Consider the following 17989-nt stretch of genomic DNA (forward strand, 5'->3'; position numbering starts at 1 on the left):
AGTCAAAAGATTTTCTTCATGGCACTTATTGCTATTTGCCATGTATTTAGCTGTATACTTATTTATGTCTGTCTTCTCTCAGACCAGAATAGAAGCTCAGTATAAGAACAGGGGCCTTGCCTGTCTCGTCCTTTCCTCTTGCCTCAGAAATGAGAATGGTGCCTGGCACATAGTAGGTATTAAATATAGATGTATGCTGAATGAAAGAATAAATGAGTACATATTTTTGTGTCACTACGAGTTTTATAAACATGTTTTTAATATTTTTCAGGCCTTTGACATCCATTCAGTCTCTCTTGGCTTTCAGCAGGAATTAAAAACATTTTTCCTCTTTTTCAGACATCATCTGGATACCCTCTAAGGTCTCTCTTACTAATGACCTTTTCTCCTTTTTCACAGAGGAAATAGAGGCCACCAGAAGTTACTCTTTTAGCTTCCTGTACACATCTATGTAATTGTCTCACTCCTTACTAATCTTTCCTTCCACCTTTCCTGTTTCAGAGAAACAGGTTTTATTCTTCTTACTTGAGGGTATTATCAAGCTTGTACTTAATTTCATTTTTTAAATACATTTGCATGTGTTGATCACTTGGTCATTGAAGCAGTCTCCTGTTTCCATGAGGGCACCCACTCCTGTTTCTCTTTCTTCTTCCCTTTGGCCACCCACACCTGTTTCTATTTATCCTTTCTTTTTTTTTGAGAAAGGGTCTCACTGTATTGCCCAGGCTAGAGTACAGTGGCACCATTTCAGCTCACTGCAGCTTCCATCCACCTCCCGGGTTCAAGCAGTCTTCCCACTTCAGCTCCCTGAATAGTTGGGACCACAGGCACACACCACTAAGCCCAGCTAATTTTGTTTATATTTTGTAAAGACAGAGTCTCACTATGTTGCCCAGGCTGGTCTGGAACTCACGGCTTCAAGCAATCCTCCCTTCTCAACCTTTCAAAGTGCTGGGATTATAGGCACAAGCCACCATGTCTGGCCCCTCTTTCTATTTCTACCTTCCCCACTGTTCCTTCCTAGTTTCTTTCAGTTAATGTCCCTGCATTATTTACCCCTCAAATGATTATGTTCTCTAGGCCTCCAGTCTTAATTTCTACCTCCATCCTGGACTTTTCTTCTGAACTCTGGACTCATATTTCTATTTACTTGGTATATCCATTAGTTATCAACTAGAAAGCTCAGTTTGAATGAATTCAAAATTAAGCTTTTGCTTTTCTTCTCCCAACCTTCTCCTGCATCTTCCCTTTCTCAGTAAAGGGCAACTGCAACATTCCCATTTGTCCGACCTGAGACCTTGTAGTTCATACTTTGCTGCTTTATTTTGCTCAAACTTCACATCCATCCATTAGCAAATCCTCTCAAACTCTACCTTCAAGGTATGTTCACAGTTTTGTTGCCCTTTTAACAGTTCCTTCCTGTACCACCTTGATCCAAGCCACCACCATTTCTAGCAGAGATTATTGTATCTACCTCCCTCTCTCCCGGCCTCTGCTCTTGCCCTCCTGCGGACCATTCTCAACAAAGCAGCCAGAGGAATCCCTTCAAAATGTAAGGCCAGTTGTGTGGCTCCTGTTTCTATGAGGGCAGGGACTCTGTGTGCTCACTGCTCTCTATGCTCACTGTGTGCTCACAGCACCTAGAAGAGTGGCTGGCTCATAGCAGGAACCCAGTAAATATTTATTGGAGGGATTAAAGTCATTGAGTCCTCTTCTCTTTTCACTCACACTCAGTGGTCTAGTCCATACTTTTAGTCTTAGCACCTTCTGTATATTGGTATCTCATATTGTTATCCTGCAGACGTAGGTATCCACACACCATTCCCCATAGCCACTTCAAATTCAGCCTGCCCAGCACTGATCTTTCTACTCTCCACCTGGCTGGTTTCTCTCATTTGAGAACAATTATTTTTTGTTGTATATGAAGAAACTTTGCCACCCAAGCCAGAATCACTCTTCCTTTTTCTGCCTTCAGATCCAATTAGTTACTAGCCACTCTTGCTTCTGCCTCATAAATATTGTCCCTGTTCTCACTTCTCTGTTCCCATTACTGCTGCCTAGATTTCAGCCCTATCCCTTTTTTGCCTGGACAGCTGGAATACATTTTTAACTGGGTTTTCTAGTTTGGGTTGCTTCTAGTTTTACTCTTAAAATTCATGCTGTTAGAAGTTATCTCCTTAAAATACAATCTAATGATGTCCCTCCACTGCTTAAAATCACGCATGGCTCTCCGTTACATCGATCCAGCTGTGGGAACTAGTGTTGATTTTTCTTAGAAAATATTAATGAGCTTCTGGGGAAAGAAAAATAAGTTCTAAACTCTAAGAGCGTTTTTATTTCTATTTTGTTATTCATGTATTTATGTATTTTTTGATTAATAAAATAATTACATTAAATAGCAATTAAAACATTTTTCTATGTTCATAGTTGGCAGAATGAAAAGTTGACAAACTGTGTCAAATCAAATGTTTTTATTGGTCCATACAGTTCCAAACTGCTGGTTTACAGGATCAAATGCATGCGTTTAAATATGGCAGAGCACATTCTTCCTGAAGTGGCACAGATCATCTTCTTCATCCTTGTCTCCTGAAGCCCTGTTCTCTTTTACATACCAGTGCTGTTGAACTGCAAGTTGATGTTCAGATAAACCAGCAAGACTTAATCCCTGTTAGTTCCCCATGTCTCTCCATTGATGACCTGACACATTCTGACTTGTTTCTCCTTTTTTTAATTTTTAATTTTTTAATTTTTTTAAATAATTTTTTTTCTTTTTCTTTCTTTTTTTTTTTTTGAGACAGAGTCTTGCTCTGTCGCCCAGGCTGGAGTGCAGTAGTGTGATCTTGGCTCACTGCAGCCTCCTCCTCCCTGGTTCAGGTGATTCTCCTGCCTCAGCCTCCAGAGGAGCTGGGATTACAGGTGTCCACCACCACTCCTGGCTAACTTTTGTGTTTGTAGTAGAGACTGGGTTTCACCATGTCGGTCAAACTGGTCTTGAACTCCTGACCTCAGGTGATCCGCACCCCACCTTGGCCTCCCAAAGTGCTGAGATTAGAGCCACCACACCCAACCTGATTTGTTTCTCAAAATTTAGCTCAGGCAACCTTTTCCAGGGAGGCCTTGTTGCACTTCTTCCCATCCACTAGTGCTTTGTTATCTTGCTGGTTTCTTGTTGCAGTCAGCACACTGCTTTTAAATTTATGTTTATATGGTTTTTTCCCCCTCCCAAAACATGAGGTCCTTTGTCCATCTGTTACACGTTGAATTTTATAATTTAATAACTGAATGAAAAGTTACTCTTTTCTGAAGGGGAAATATAATTGCTTCTTCATCTTACATGTTAATAGTACACTTTTTAGTTTTTTTTTAGCTTCCTAGTTTCAGAATGCTAAATAAAACTCGCTTGAAAAATGCAAATTATTGTTACCATTATATACATAATGAGGAAGATAAATATGTAGGCTTCACCCCAATAATAATTCCTAACATATTTCCAAATTAGATGGCTATGACCTCAAGATTTTTTCTGTACTCTTTGTGTTTGAAGATAATTAATGGTTAATTGATTGCATTTGAAATACTTAACTGCAAAAGACTTTTTTTTTTTTTGAGACGGAGTCTTGCTCTGTCACCAGGCTGGAGTGTAGTGGCGCGATCTTGGCTTACTGCAACCTCCGCCTCCTGGGTTCAAGCAATTCTCCTGCCTCAGTCTCCCAAGTAGCTGGGACTACAGGCACGCGCCACCATGCCCAGCTAATTTTTGTATTTTTAGTAGAGACAGGGCTTCACCATGTTCACCAGGATCGTCTCAATCTCTTGACCTCATGATCCTCCCACCTTGGCCTCCCAAAGTGCTGGGATTACAGGCGTGAGCCACCCGCCTGGCCAAGACTTTTTAAAAATACCAGTTGGATTAAGCAGGTGATTAGTCCTAAAGTATCTGCTTGTAACAATTGCCCAATAAACATTGTAATAAAAGAACATGGTTGCCTTAAAGTTGTGGTTCTCAAAGAGTGATCCTCAAACCAGTAATATCAGCATCACCTGGGAACTTGTTAGAGATACAAATTCTCAGGACCCACTCCATACCTCAGAATCAGAAACTCTGGGAATGGGATTTAGAACCTGTGTTTTAACAGAATCTCCAGGGATTCCAGTGCATACTCAAGTTTAAGAATTAACCACTCTGCTACCTAATGCAGACTAATGGTTACAAGTTGAGTATCCCTAATCCAAAAATTTGAAACACTTCTGGTCCCAAGCATTTTAGATAAGGGATACTTAACCTACAATTTGTCCTTCTTGATTTTAATTTTGAAACCAGAAATTAAGGAAATGGGCTTAGTAAACATTGTGGACTTCTGTTTATAGTTACATTGTTTCTAAGAAACATTATAGAATCATTTTTGCCTTAGAAGATATTTTACAATCATAATATGTTCTGAGATTCTGTAATCAGAGATGGGCTTTAAGAAAGTTAACCTGGCAGCCATGTGCAAGAAATATTGTAAAGAAGATGAAAAACGGGAAGACTAGGCATAGGCCAAAGTGGTACTAGGGCAGTGGGAATGAGAATCACCCAGATGGAATGGACAGATTCGGAGCTTTGTAGAAGTCCTCGAAGACCTTGAACAATGATTGAATGAAGTGTAGGATAAAAGAGGATTCAAAATTGATTTTGAAGGTTTAAGCCTAGAGGAGTTTATTCCTATCACCAGAGCATTTCACTAAACAAGAAAGCTTGAAATTTACAAGTTTGAAGATTTATTGTGTAGTTCTTCTTTCAAATAATCATGTTAAATATCGATTTTGATTTTTTTACACAAGACTCTACTTGTGATGCTTGCAGAAACATTGAGTAGTCTATATTACCTTTTTATGTCTTACTTTCATGTTAAATAGTCTCATATTATTAGTTGTAGAAAAAGGCACTTTTCAAAGCAGAGAAAGACAAAGGTACTAGTCATATATTTTATGTGGATGTTGTTAATCTTGATGCCCATTAACCATAGAATGGGTTTATTCATTCATTCAACAATTAATTAAATACTAATATTATATCAGACATTGAGCTAGGCACTATGGTTGTAAAGGTGAATAAGAGCTTTTGTCCTCAAAGAGCTCACTGTTTAGTGAGAGAGAAAAAAATGTAAGCAATTATAACACAATGTAATATATGCTGTAATAGAGACATGCACAGGTTGCTATAGAAACTAAGCAGAAGGATACATCATAAGTTAGTTACCAACCATGAACAGTGGTTGTTGATTTTTTAAAATTATATTTTTTTCAATGTGTAAGTTGTTTAAATGGAGCTAAGAAAAAAATACAATTTGCAAACCAAGACTAACTGTTAAATCAAAATTATCCAAAATATGTTAAAGATCTGGCTTTGTTTTTGGTGGTAATAGGTTCAACTTCTTGGGGCCGATGGCCTAGAGCAAGATGTTGGTGAAACTGAAGATGATGAATCACCAGAGCAGCGAGCCCGGAGACCAATGAATGCATTTCTTTTATTTTGCAAACGCCATCGCTCTCTTGTACGTCAGGAACACCCCAGGCTTGATAACCGAGGTGCTACCAAGATACTAGCTGATTGGTGGGCTGTTCTTGATCCAAAGGAAAAGCAGAAATACACAGACATGGCCAAGGAGGTAGGTTACAATGACAAGGTATTCTGATAGCTAAAAGCAACCAGTCCTGAAACTCCCAGTCAACAAATATGAAGCACCTGTTGAAGGTCTAGCAATGAGAAGGTGAATCATAAATGAGATGTTAAGTAAAAACATAAGCGCTTTCTTTGTATGACTTGTTCCTGTTCCTGTGTTCCAAGTCCATGTGGAAATGCTGGTGGAGGTGCCAAGAACAATATATTAACAAAAAGTTTTTTCTCATTGTCTATACCCCACTGATTGATATAAGGGATTGATTTATTGTGAAGGTTTATTATGAATGGTTTACAGTAAATGGTGATTTGTTTATTTATCATGGTAATTTATTGTGAATGGTGATTTTTTTCTTTTTTAAGTTTTTCTAGAAACTCTACTTTTATTGTCAGAGAATGCCCATGGTAAAGTTGACAATCTTAGGTTACTGTAGTTATATCATGGGAAAGAGCCTTGATCTAGTTCTGATGCTAAATAGCTTTGTGGCCATATCCATAAGTCAACCTCTGCATCTCAGCTTCTTTTTTTTTTCTTTCCTAACGTTATTGGAATGAGAAAGTTGGACAAAGATTTGTATCCTTTCTAGTGCTAACATTTTTTGATTTTGTAATAAACAAAATTATCAAGAAATATGCTTTGACTTGTTTCTGTTCTGTAGGTAGTGCTGCATGAATATTTAAAACCAATAAATGATTGAATACCAGTGGAACAGGATGTACTGCAAGGTGTACATGCCTGTAAATACTGTATAGGCGGTGGTTAGTGGGAAGCATTTCCATGCAGGAAGGCTATTCAGAAAGGTGGGACATTAATCACTTCCAGAATGATAGCAGTTACTAAATTTCTTCAAAAATTGTATCATGGTTCTTTTACTATATTTGGAATTAATGTGAGACCATTATACACTTAAATGTATTGTGATGGATTTAGCTCCAAGTAAGGGATAAGCAAAGCAATATTACTGTGGCTAAACTTGAAAGGACTAATTCTAACATTATTTCCTCAGCGTTGCAACTTGCGAAAAGATCTTGATTCATGAAAACCCCTGTCACCCAAACACTTGGTTAAGTTTTACCAAAAAATGAACCAGCAGGGGACAAAATACAGAGTTTCAAGACATTTTATTAGACATCTCAGTATGTGAAAAAATAATTCTTCCAGGTGCTATGCCTTTATTGAGTTAATTCGCTAAAAACATAAACATTAAACATAAAAATTTAAAAAAATACTATGTAAAAATTTCTTAAGAAAGGTTCATGGAAATTTGAATCTAAATTATTAGCATAGTTGCTACTAAAAATTATTAATAATTATATTAGCATAATTATTAATTATATTAGAATTTATAATTATATTAGTATAATTATTAATTTTATTAGTGTTAATATAACTATTATAATAGTATTATGATTATAATATGATTGTTAATTATAATGGTATTAATATAAATATAATTATTATAATTATATAATTAATCATACAAGACTTCAAAAATTGACTGTTAAAGACAGGATTTTAACTATATAGGGCCTGTGGAAAATTTGAAATCAATTACAGTAACCTACATGATTTTAAATATTTCATTAGATTTCCATAGCATAACAGTAATTAACAGTAAAACTTTCCCATTAAATAGCCTTACATTTTTCATAGTCATGCTTATATAGTAAAATAAATAATTATCTGAAACCTCATAGGGAAATGCATAAGCTTCCTATAATTAAATACTTGAGTTTGTTTTAGATTGCTGTTTTTGGATAACATGCAGCCTGTCCCCAGTATATTGTTTGTTTTTTCTTAAAAACTCCTAATTTACAAACCCAATAGGTGACCACTTTTAAGAAAAGGAAGTATTATTTTCATACAGGAAATCCCTTACTAATTACTTAATTAGGTTCACAATATTTGCCATTGTGGCACTAAAATGAAATCTGATAAGGTAGCCCAGTGCAATCTAAGTGTGGAGACTGTAACTGGATGTTCCACGTTATAATTTGCCTTGTTTGTGGTTGCTGTTAGGAAATGTTGCCTCATTTCTACTGCAAAGTGTAGAAGATTCGGCTACTTTCAAAATTATTACACAATTGATCTCTAGTCGTAAGTGATTCCTACTTGTTTCATCTTACTTTCTAAATGGTTTTGCAGTTACGTTAAAGGGCATGTAATTGTGCTGGTGCTTTTTGTGTTAATATTGCAGCCTTAACTGGAATGTTAGTTCACTGAACAAATACTTAATAAGTGCCTTCAATTTAACCAGGTTTTGTGATAGTTGCTAGTGATACAAGGCCGTTGATAAATATGGTCTGTTTTTCAAGGTTCCCCCAACACACAATCGTTTTTAAAACTCTTTTTAGATGTGTAACCTTTAAATTTTAAACCTCAAATTTTAGATGTTGTCCGTTAGGGTGCAAGACAGATTCTTTCAGCGTAGTGTGTGGATGTGGATGTGAATGCTTAGGTGGTATTTGCCAGTATCTGTCCTGCCATTATCAGTTGAGTGAGAAATGTTTCCTTTTTCTTGTTGTTTTTAAAAGAAGTATATTTTAAAAGCAAGAGTGAGTAATAATACAACTTTGAAAGGATTGTTTGTTTACCTGTTCATGAAAATTTCCTCTGACCCCTTTCCTTCCTCCTGATTGTCTTATTGCATCTGGTAAGACAAAGCACCTGTTCTGGGATTTGTTTTTAGTTTCTTAAATTATTGCCCAGTGCTAATTTGCATTGCTGGAAAAAAAGGCTGATTGCACATTTTGTGTTCTCTGATGAACCTTATTAGAGCAATAATTCATTAGTAAATTTTAAAAGACTATTCTAAGGATACAACCTGGGTTGCTTTCTTAAATTCAGTAATGTACATGATGATGCAATGTTGTGGATGTTCACAGGTTCTAATTTTTGAATGTGTGACTGCCCGTTAGGAGATACAAAACAATTATATCTTTCCTTTTAACATCTTCATGTATGTACTCTTACAGGAATACAAATCTCTGCATTTTTGCCTACAATACTGCTGGAACCTTCTATTTGTCATTTAAACTAATTATCATAATGAATTGAGGATAAATTGAGAGGATCACACATCTTGAACTTCAGCTAGAACAGAGTACAAAGAAGAGGGGAGGATTTGGAAAGCTTAAACAATTTGAATGACCTTTATCATACCCACTGTTTTAGCATCAGAGGCATGAGGCAGAATGTGTGCATTTATTGATTGATTGGTCCTTTTTGTGCTTAGCATATAAAGTAAGCACCAACCTGTAAAGTGAGTTATGATTATTCCCATTCTTCAGAGCAGGAATCTAAGGCTCTGAAGGAGTTAGTGTCTTGACCAACCATACATTTAATATACAGTGGAGCTGGGATATTCTTTCCCATTTGACTCCTGTTTGTTCTTCTAATACGTATAGCAACCTACCCACTTTAGATGCCTGAAAGATAAGTATATTTGGGTAATTATGGCAAGAATGATAACAATAAAATGTCATGAGTCTTACAGGAAGAATCTGCTTGTGCTAGGGAGGGAAGTGGGTGGAAGTGGATCAGGAAAGGCTTTATAAAGTAGGCAGAATTTGGCCTGGGTTTTTGTATAAGGATTCAGAGAGAAGGAAAAGGGTAAGAGTAGAAGTGGGAAACTGAAATCAATTTCAGGAACCAGATAGTTTGTTTCACCTGGAGCCTAGGTTATACATAGAAGAGTAACAGAAAATGATGATACAAAGGTAAATAAGGCAAAAACCACGAGAGACCAGACTTAAAAGTTTGGAGGTTCAGCTGTATGCCAATAAAACAGCTATGGAATTAAATGTAATAAAATGCAACTTGAAGGTGAACTATAATGGCCCTTTGAAAGTGTTGGTATCTATTTTTTGTCAATACTCTGGGAAAGGTTTTCACTGCCACAAAACTCCATGGGTTTTTTATTGACTAGTTCTTTCATATTTCTTCAAGACAAAATGAATCTATTTTTGATTATTTATTTTCAGCTGGGATAATTTTTGTAAAGACCATTCATTCCCTTATTTTGGGTTCATCAGATATGGACTCTTTTCCAAAGAAAATACTCTCTCATTTACTCTTCTGTTATAATCTGGAGAACTTTTCTTAACTGTTATGCATCATGCTTAACAAATAGTATAATTTGTATTCTTGCAAGCATGCTATAGCACTTTGCCTACTATTAGAGTAGCACCTCATTTATCCAGCATTCTGAGAAACAGCTGCTATACCTAAGTGATTTCCACATAGATGAAACTTTACTCTTCTTTTAAAAACTTATTTTATATATTTATCCTAGAAATTTCATTAAAATTTTGTTTACATACTTTCTCAAAGTATTCAGAACATCTTTTGACTTTTTTTGAAACCTTTAACACACTATTTCCACAGGAATCACTTTATGATCTGTGACTTTGTGAGACTTTTGTGAATAATGTTTTGTCTATATAGTAATTCTCAACTATTTTATTCCTTGAATTTCCTCTCTGCTTTTCCATAGTTGTTTTGTTTTTTGTTTTGTTTTGTTTTTTTGCAGGGGTTGGGGGTTCCACCCTCAGCTAGCACTTGCCATTTCTCTCCTCCGTCAGCCCCTTTTGGCTACTTCTAATCAAATGGCTTACACTTTTTGAGTATGGTTTAATTAGGGGCCCCACCACATTTGTGGAATATAGATAGTAAACCTAAAGATGTGTGCTTTGTGTTTCACAGCATTCCTTGCTTCTGAGACCTTTTCCATTCCTGTGTTCCAGATATTAGAACTTTCTTACTGTGTTTAAAGAAATATTCAGATGTTTGCTTTTGGAATGATAATAACTTTGTGAATATTGCTGTATCATGTCCAGGTTCTTTTATAAACATTTAAATGTTTATAAACTCATTTTATTAAGTTAAATTATTAAATTCTAACTCATTTAACCTCACTTCTCATACTGTTTTGAATTGCCACATCTGTAAAATGGCAATTAAGATGCTTTCCCTCACAGAGTTTATGTAAGATACAAATAAGGAAATATATGTACAAGCATTACATAAAGTTTAAAACTCTATACAAATGTTGGTTTTAGGGTTATTTCTGATACGCAGCTTTATGTTGGTTTCTGTTTCATACTTCTCTATCTAAATGATTATTATTTTTATTATGAACTGTTAATACATTGAAGGGCTACTAAAATGCAAAATCAGTCTTTGAAACACAAAAATGAACAAAACTAAAAATATCATTTGCCCAATTTGGCCAATACTGTCCAGTGTTATTAATAGCCTCTAGCAACATAGATGTTAATTAAGTGAACTATTTGATTTTGAAATATTAGTCCATTTGCCAATTGTTAAGTAAACACTTGTATTTAAATATTCAAATAAATTTATAAAGACTATAAAAACTCCATAACTAGGGAATAATAAATTGAGAATTTACACTGTGTCTCTCAAAACTCGTTTTGGTATTTGGTTTCAGATGTTAATTTTTAGATTGACAGATCTTAGTAGGCAGATCACTGTCTACCTTTTTAAAAGTAGTAAAATTATATTTTTAAATAAATTCTGAAATTTCAGCTTTTAAAATTAGTGCACACTGATTAAACTGACTCTTCTGGTAATTATTCAAATTAAAGAGTAAAATTATACTTGTAAAAAAACTACTATTGCCATAATAATTTTCGCCCTTATAGCCAAATGAAGTAGCCAGTTTCCTTGCTTTCAAATTTTCATTTATGACATTTCCACAACACAACAAGCAAATAATTTCCTTGTCACATATTCAAACCACTTTTTCAAGTATATAATTTCTGTTGGAGTGGCTTTATTATGAAAGTTTTGCAGGTTTAATGTAGAACTTAAAATATTGTTCAGTCAAACCATAAATTTAATTCAATTTTCTGTCAGTGAAATAGTCTGATTTTTTTTCTGTTAGAAACAGCTAGCAAGAATAATTCAGATCAGATAATGCATTGAGTTATATTATCCTAACGATAATTTTTAAATTTTTATGAAGGAAAGGTCCTCAAACTAAGGAAGTACAGATTAGTACCACTTATCAGATAATTCCTTCTCTTCTTCCACCCTTGTATAATGTGATTTCTGCTCGTGGATGGGAAGAGAAACAGCTGTCTCAGAATTTATTATGCTAGATATTCACTTAGCCCTCTATTGCATATGTGATTATACAGTAAAACATTTGTTATATCTCTTTCTCAAAAATCCAATAATTTTCTAGTTTAATCTCTTTTTCACGATTTTGGTAGATGATACTTCATATATTTGCACCAGAGTCGTCTATCTTTATTAATTATACGGACATTCTCTGGGTCCCTCCTGACTGAATCTCACTAGGGTTGCCACTTCTCTTTCACCCTATTGAAAAGATCTAGACTGTAATAATAACTGGAAATACTAGTGGACTTTTAGATAGCACCTCCTCCCAGTTAAAAATAGGCAAATGGAGAACAGTTGGTAAGTCTATCTTTTATTAAAATTAAAGTGCTTTTGTTCATCAAATTTGCATTTCATTTTTTTTTGTAAATGCTCTGGAAAAGTAATGTTGAGACTCCATTTTTATTTTATTTTTTTAATTTTTTTATTATACTTTAAGTTCTAGTGTACAAGTGCACAGTGTGCAGGTTTGTTACATATGTATACATGTGTCATGTTGGTGTGCTGCACCCATTAACTTGTCATTTACATTAGGTATATCTCCTAATGCTATCCCTCCTGCCTCTCCCCACCCCACAACAGGCCCCGGTGTGTGATGTTCCCCTTCCTGTGTCCAAGTGTTTTCATTGTTCAATTCCCACCTATGAGTGAGAACATGAGCTATTTGTTTTTTTGTCCTTGTGATAGTTTGCTGAGAATGATGGTTTCCAGCTTCATCCATGTCCCTACAAAGGACATGAACTCATCCTTTTTTATGGCTGCATAGTATTCCATGGTGTATATGTGCCACATTTTCTTAATCCAGACTATCATTGTTGGACATTTGGGTTGGTTCCAAGTCTTTGCTATTGTGAGTATTGCCACAGTAAACATATGTGTGCATGTGTCTTTATAGCAGCATGATTTATATTCCTTTGGGTGTATACCCAGTAATGGGATGGCTGGGTCAAATGGTATTTCCAGTTCTAGATCCTTGAGGAATCGCCACACTGTCTTCCACAATGGTTGAACTAGTTTACAGTCCCATCAACAGTGTAAAAGTGTTCCTATTTCTCCACATCCTCTCCAGCACCTGTTGTTTCCTGACTTTTTAATGATTGCCATTCTAACTGGTGTGAGATGGTATCTCATTGTGGTTTTGATTTGCATTTCTCTTATGGCCAGTGATGGTGAGCATTTTTTCATGTGTCTGTTGGCTGCATAAATGTCTTCTTTTGAGAAGTGTCTGTTCATATCCTTTGCCCACTTTTTGATGGGGTTGTTTTTTTCTTGTAAATTTGTTTGAGTTCATTGTAGATTCTGGATATGAGCCCTTTGTCAGATAAGTAGATGGCAAAAATTTTCTCCCATTCTGTAGGTTGCCTGTTCAGTCTGATGGTAGTTTCTTTTGCTGTGCAGAAGCTCTTTAGTTTAATTAGATCCCATTTGTCAATTTTGGCTTTTGTTGCCATTGCTTTTGGTGTTTTAGACATGAAGTCCTTGCCCATGCCTATGTCCTGAATGGTAATGCCTAGGTTTTCTTCTAGGGTTTTTACGGTTTCAGTTCTAACATGTAAGTCTTTAATCCATCTTGAATTGATTTTTGTATAAGGTATAAGGAAGGGATCCAGTTTCAGCTTTCTACATATGGCTAGCCAGTTTTCCCAGCACCATTTGTTAAATAGGGAATCCTTTCCCCATTTCTTGTTTTTCTCAGGTTTGTCAAAGATCAGATAGTTGTAGATGTGTGGTATTATTTCTGAGGGCTCTGTTCTGTTCCATTGGTCTATATCTCTGTTTTGGTACCAGTACCATGCTGTTTTGGTTACTGTAGCCTTGTAGTATAGTTTGAAGTCAGGTAGCGTGATGCCTCCAGCTTTGTTCTTTTGGCTTAGGATTGACTTGGCAATGTGGGTTCTTTTTTGGTTCCATATGAACTTTAAAGTAGTTTTTTCCAATTCTGTGAAGAAAGGCATTGGTAGCTTGATGGGGATGGCATTGAATCTGTAAATTACCTTGGGCAGTATGGCCATTTTCACGATATTGATTCTTCCTATCCATGAGCATGGAATGTTCTTCCATTTGTTTGTGTCCTCTTTTATTTCACTGAGCAGTGATTTGTAGTTCTCCTTGAAGAGGTCCTTCACATCCCTTGTAAGTTGGATTGCTAGGTATTTTATTCTCTTTGAAGCAATTGTGAATGGGAGTTCACTCATGATTTGGCTCTCTGTTTGTCTGTTATTGGTGTATAAGAATGCTTGTGATTTTTGCACATTGATTTTGTATCCTGAGACTTTGCTGAAGTTGCTTATCAGCTTAAGGAGATTTTGGGCTGAGACAATGGGGTTTTCTAGATATACAATCATGTCATCTGCAAATAGGGACAATTTGACTTCCTCTTTTCCTAATTGAATACCCTTTATTTCTTTCTCCTGCCTGATTGCCCTGGCCAGAACTTCCAACACTATGTTGAATAGGAGTGGTGAGAGAGGGCATCCCTGTCTTGTGCCTGTTTTCAAAGGGAATGCTTCCAGTTTTTTGTAAATAATCTGGAAAAGTAATGTTGAGACTCCATTTTTAAAAGATTGACAGAATATTGTCTTTTGTCACATAAAAATGCCCTTGTCAAATATTAAGTAGACAAAATACTGTGACAAAGGGTATTTGATGCCAATACTAAATAACAGTAAAATCAGTAGCAGGATTTCTAATGTATTATTCTTGCTATGGAAACATGGTAGTGGATAGGGCCTGAGGGAAGGGATCCAGCATTTACCAAGCACCACATGTAAGTCAGGAACTATGTGTCTACTGCAAAGTAGGATTCCCTTGCCTCATCTAATTGGTTGGAAATTTGCAGAAATAAATTGGAAGCCATGAGGTGAATTTTCATTTAATGGGAGAATTTTGAAAATCAGTATTTTTAACAAAAATTTTGTTATCTGAGAGAGTCTTCCATTGAAATCTTAGGAGCAATAGCTTTTCTGATGTTTTCGGAGGATAAGTGAGCTTCCCCTCCCACCATCAGTATGAACAGTCTGGCCTTGGATATCTGGGGCCTGTCTCTTAGGCCTTTTCAGTCCTGTAATGAGGGATTTTGCCTACATGATTGACCTGCATGCTAATAAGTTCACTCAGCTGTTTGCTTCAGAGGAGTATACAGAGTCTTCCCCCATTTGTCCCTTACCCAGCCTTCTCCTAATAATCTCATCACAACAAATGATTAAGCCTTTCTACTATTGTCTTTTAGCTAAATCAGAGCGAGGGATTGATGAAGTGCCAACTTCCGAGAACAGATAGACATCATCATACCCTGAGGCTCTTCCTACCTCCACCCTCCCTTGATGCTCATATACTGCTTGTGTTAACTTGTGTTTTTACATGAATTGATGGCATCTCTATCTAAACTTTAAACTCCTTAAGGACAAAGATTGTGTGTTGTTCTGTTCTCTATCTCTCACATTCTTAACTCTTCCACTCAATTTATACTTGATGGAACTAATGAATGTGGTTTTGAACATCTACATTGAGTTTAAGAATCTGCAAGAATAATATTGTGATACAGTTACAGAGTGTTGACCCTCATAGTAAATTCTGTTATTGTTTTCCATAAAACCCCACGTGTTCCCGGCCTTTCTCTTGCTCTCTGTTATTCCACTCATATAGGTAGTTAGCCCTTTTGCAGATCCATTGTGAAAGCATTTTTCCTGCCTGAGCCAGGGGAAGCCATGGTCCAGCTTTATGGACCATGTGTAAAAAGAAATAATATATTTGTGTAGTAAACTGTGGATTGTAAGCAATATGAAGACAGGGACTCTATCTAATTCATACTCTTTTCTCTCCCCAATGTCTGGCAAGTTTCTGTCATCTAGTCAGTGCTCACAGAGTATTTGAGATGTGGATAGGTGAGTGGAATACATGCAAGAGAAATTAGGATGTGGTGATTATAACTGCTCTATGTGATTTTCAGCACCAGCTCCCCATTGTAAATTAGTTTAAGCTGGACTCTATTGGTATGATTGGTGCTTTAAAATTGGTTGATGCTGGCAATCATTCTGGTGACACCTGTCTAGCATTTTTCACAATTATGACTTCCTTCTTAAAAATTTTAAACTACCCCCCCCCAAAAAAAATAGATAATTTTATTTCTCATGACAAATATGTTAATCAATTTGTTTGAAAGTCTTTTGACACTTTATAAAGTGGTGACCTTTGTTCAAGTGACTGTTCATCTGACAAACCCGGCCCGTGTGCTTTTACTGGGACACGATAATGATGCATGTGTCTGCTACTTCCATTTTCACCTCACCCTACCATTTGTCACTTTCCACTTCCAGACAGCAGGCAAAGCTATTTGTCTGCCTCAGCTTAATATGTAAATCCCTCATGCACATGAATGCACTGTGGTAGTGTGTCTCTTGTATCACAGTTGATACCTCCTAACACGTTCTGCTTTTTGATGGTGAATTCTAGTTTGGCCTTGTGTCCAATTTTAATTATTTTTGTAAGAAAAATGGGACTGTATTCTACAGTTTTTTATGCTTACCTTCCTTCTACATGTATCCATGTATCAATAGGCATATATATCTTACAGGTAAAAAAATGGATTATTCAGAAACTTTGAGTTAAGATAATGTGAAATAATTCTACACCATTGTCAATTAACATTGCATAATTATCTATATTACAGTTTTCATTTATATGATTTAAAGGGAAATGATAGAAAAAAAGTATATCCTTGGTATAAGGAAAGTATATAGCAAGGATAAAGGACCTTTTTCAAACTATTGGGTAAAATTAAAAGCTGTTTGGAAGTTATAGTTAGTTCATGTCACACATTAAGTTACCATTTTAAAAGGCAAGCTTATGGGATTGAATGAATTGTATTAATTTAATAAAATGTCTAGCAATAATAAAAATTGAAGAATATATGGAAAATACATTCTTAACAGATAACTTTTGGAAATATGTAACGAATAGCAATAAATGTATTTTGTTTCACATTATTGTCATGCAAGAGATAAGAGGTAGCAGAATTGAGAGAAACGGTAACAGGAGCAAGCCACAGAAAAATGAAGGAGAAAGATGTTGTCAATGAAGGTTGAAACCTCCAAATAAGACAAAATTTGTGATGGATTATTGCAACATCACATATCAGTGCTCTTAGAGCTTATTTATCTATTCAGTTATGTATGCTCATTACAGACCCCTGGCATGGTGGCAAGTGTGGTTACACTTTATAAGTAGAGGAATTGAGGCTGAGAAAGGTTTAACAACTTGCTTAATGTCTACAGCTAGCTAAAGATATGAGTGATGTGCTATGCACCACTGCTTCCAATAACCCTAGGCACTGGTGGTATTATTCTCAGTTTATGGAATCTAAGGTTGAGGCCCAGAGAAGCTACCTTCTCTTGGTTACTGTAGCCCTAAGTGGAAGTTTGAGGGTTTGAACCTGCTTCTGTCTCCAGAGCCCTAGGCTCATTGCATTATAAACAACTCCCTTTCCCCACCGAGGTCAGAAAGCTTTTTGGATACTATTTTTTAAAGTTGAGAATTAAATAACACAAAGTATACAGCTTCTGAATCCTTATCCCACAAATGGATTAGATAACTCCATGTCCTATCTCTAGAACCCTATGCTGAGATTGTCATTCTTCTACAAGGAGAGCCACAGAAGTCACTGAAATTGTTTTTCTCACTTGGTATCTAAACAGGGGAATGGGGTGACAGCCTTTAGAACTTTTTCAATCTATTCGTTAATTAAAATCTGCTGTCTGTCGTTTTATTTATAGTATAAGGATGCATTTATGAAAGCAAATCCTGGCTACAAATGGTGTCCTACCACAAACAAGCCTGTGAAATCCCCAACACCCACTGTCAATCCACGAAAGAAACTTTGGGCCTTCCCATCTGACTCTTCAAGAGACTTGCCAAGCCCCAAGAAAGGAAAGACTGAAGAAATGCCTCAGCTTAACTTTGGAATGGCTGGTGAGTTGAGACACTATTTCCACCTGTTCTTTAAGGACAGGGCAATACATTTCGGCAGCATTTTAAACAATACAGAGGGCAGGGGGGACAAAATTTATAACCAATATTAAGCAGTGGCAAAGATATAGCATATTTTCAAGCATTGGATCATGATATATATAGAATACAGGTAATTTAAAAAAGGATATATGGCCTCAGTGGTAGTGTCATTA

General features: G+C 36.1%; 1 protein-coding gene across 19 annotated transcripts in view; it reads left to right on the forward strand.

The window, feature by feature from the left end:
* BBX (BBX high mobility group box domain containing) overlaps positions 1-17989 on the forward strand; it is a 288232-nt gene that overhangs the window by 188193 nt on the left and 82050 nt on the right. For all 19 annotated transcript variants that reach the window (XM_003825054.4, XM_034957047.2, XM_003825055.5 and 16 more), the window contains 2 exons: positions 5409-5651; positions 17582-17777. In XM_003825054.4, coding sequence (XP_003825102.3) covers positions 5409-5651; positions 17582-17777 — 439 coding nt within the window. The remainder of the gene's footprint in view (positions 1-5408; positions 5652-17581; positions 17778-17989) is intronic.

The sequence above is a fragment of the Pan paniscus genome, chromosome 2 (genome assembly GCF_029289425.2).
Source record: "Pan paniscus chromosome 2, NHGRI_mPanPan1-v2.0_pri, whole genome shotgun sequence".
Taxonomy (NCBI): domain Eukaryota; kingdom Metazoa; phylum Chordata; class Mammalia; order Primates; family Hominidae; genus Pan; species Pan paniscus.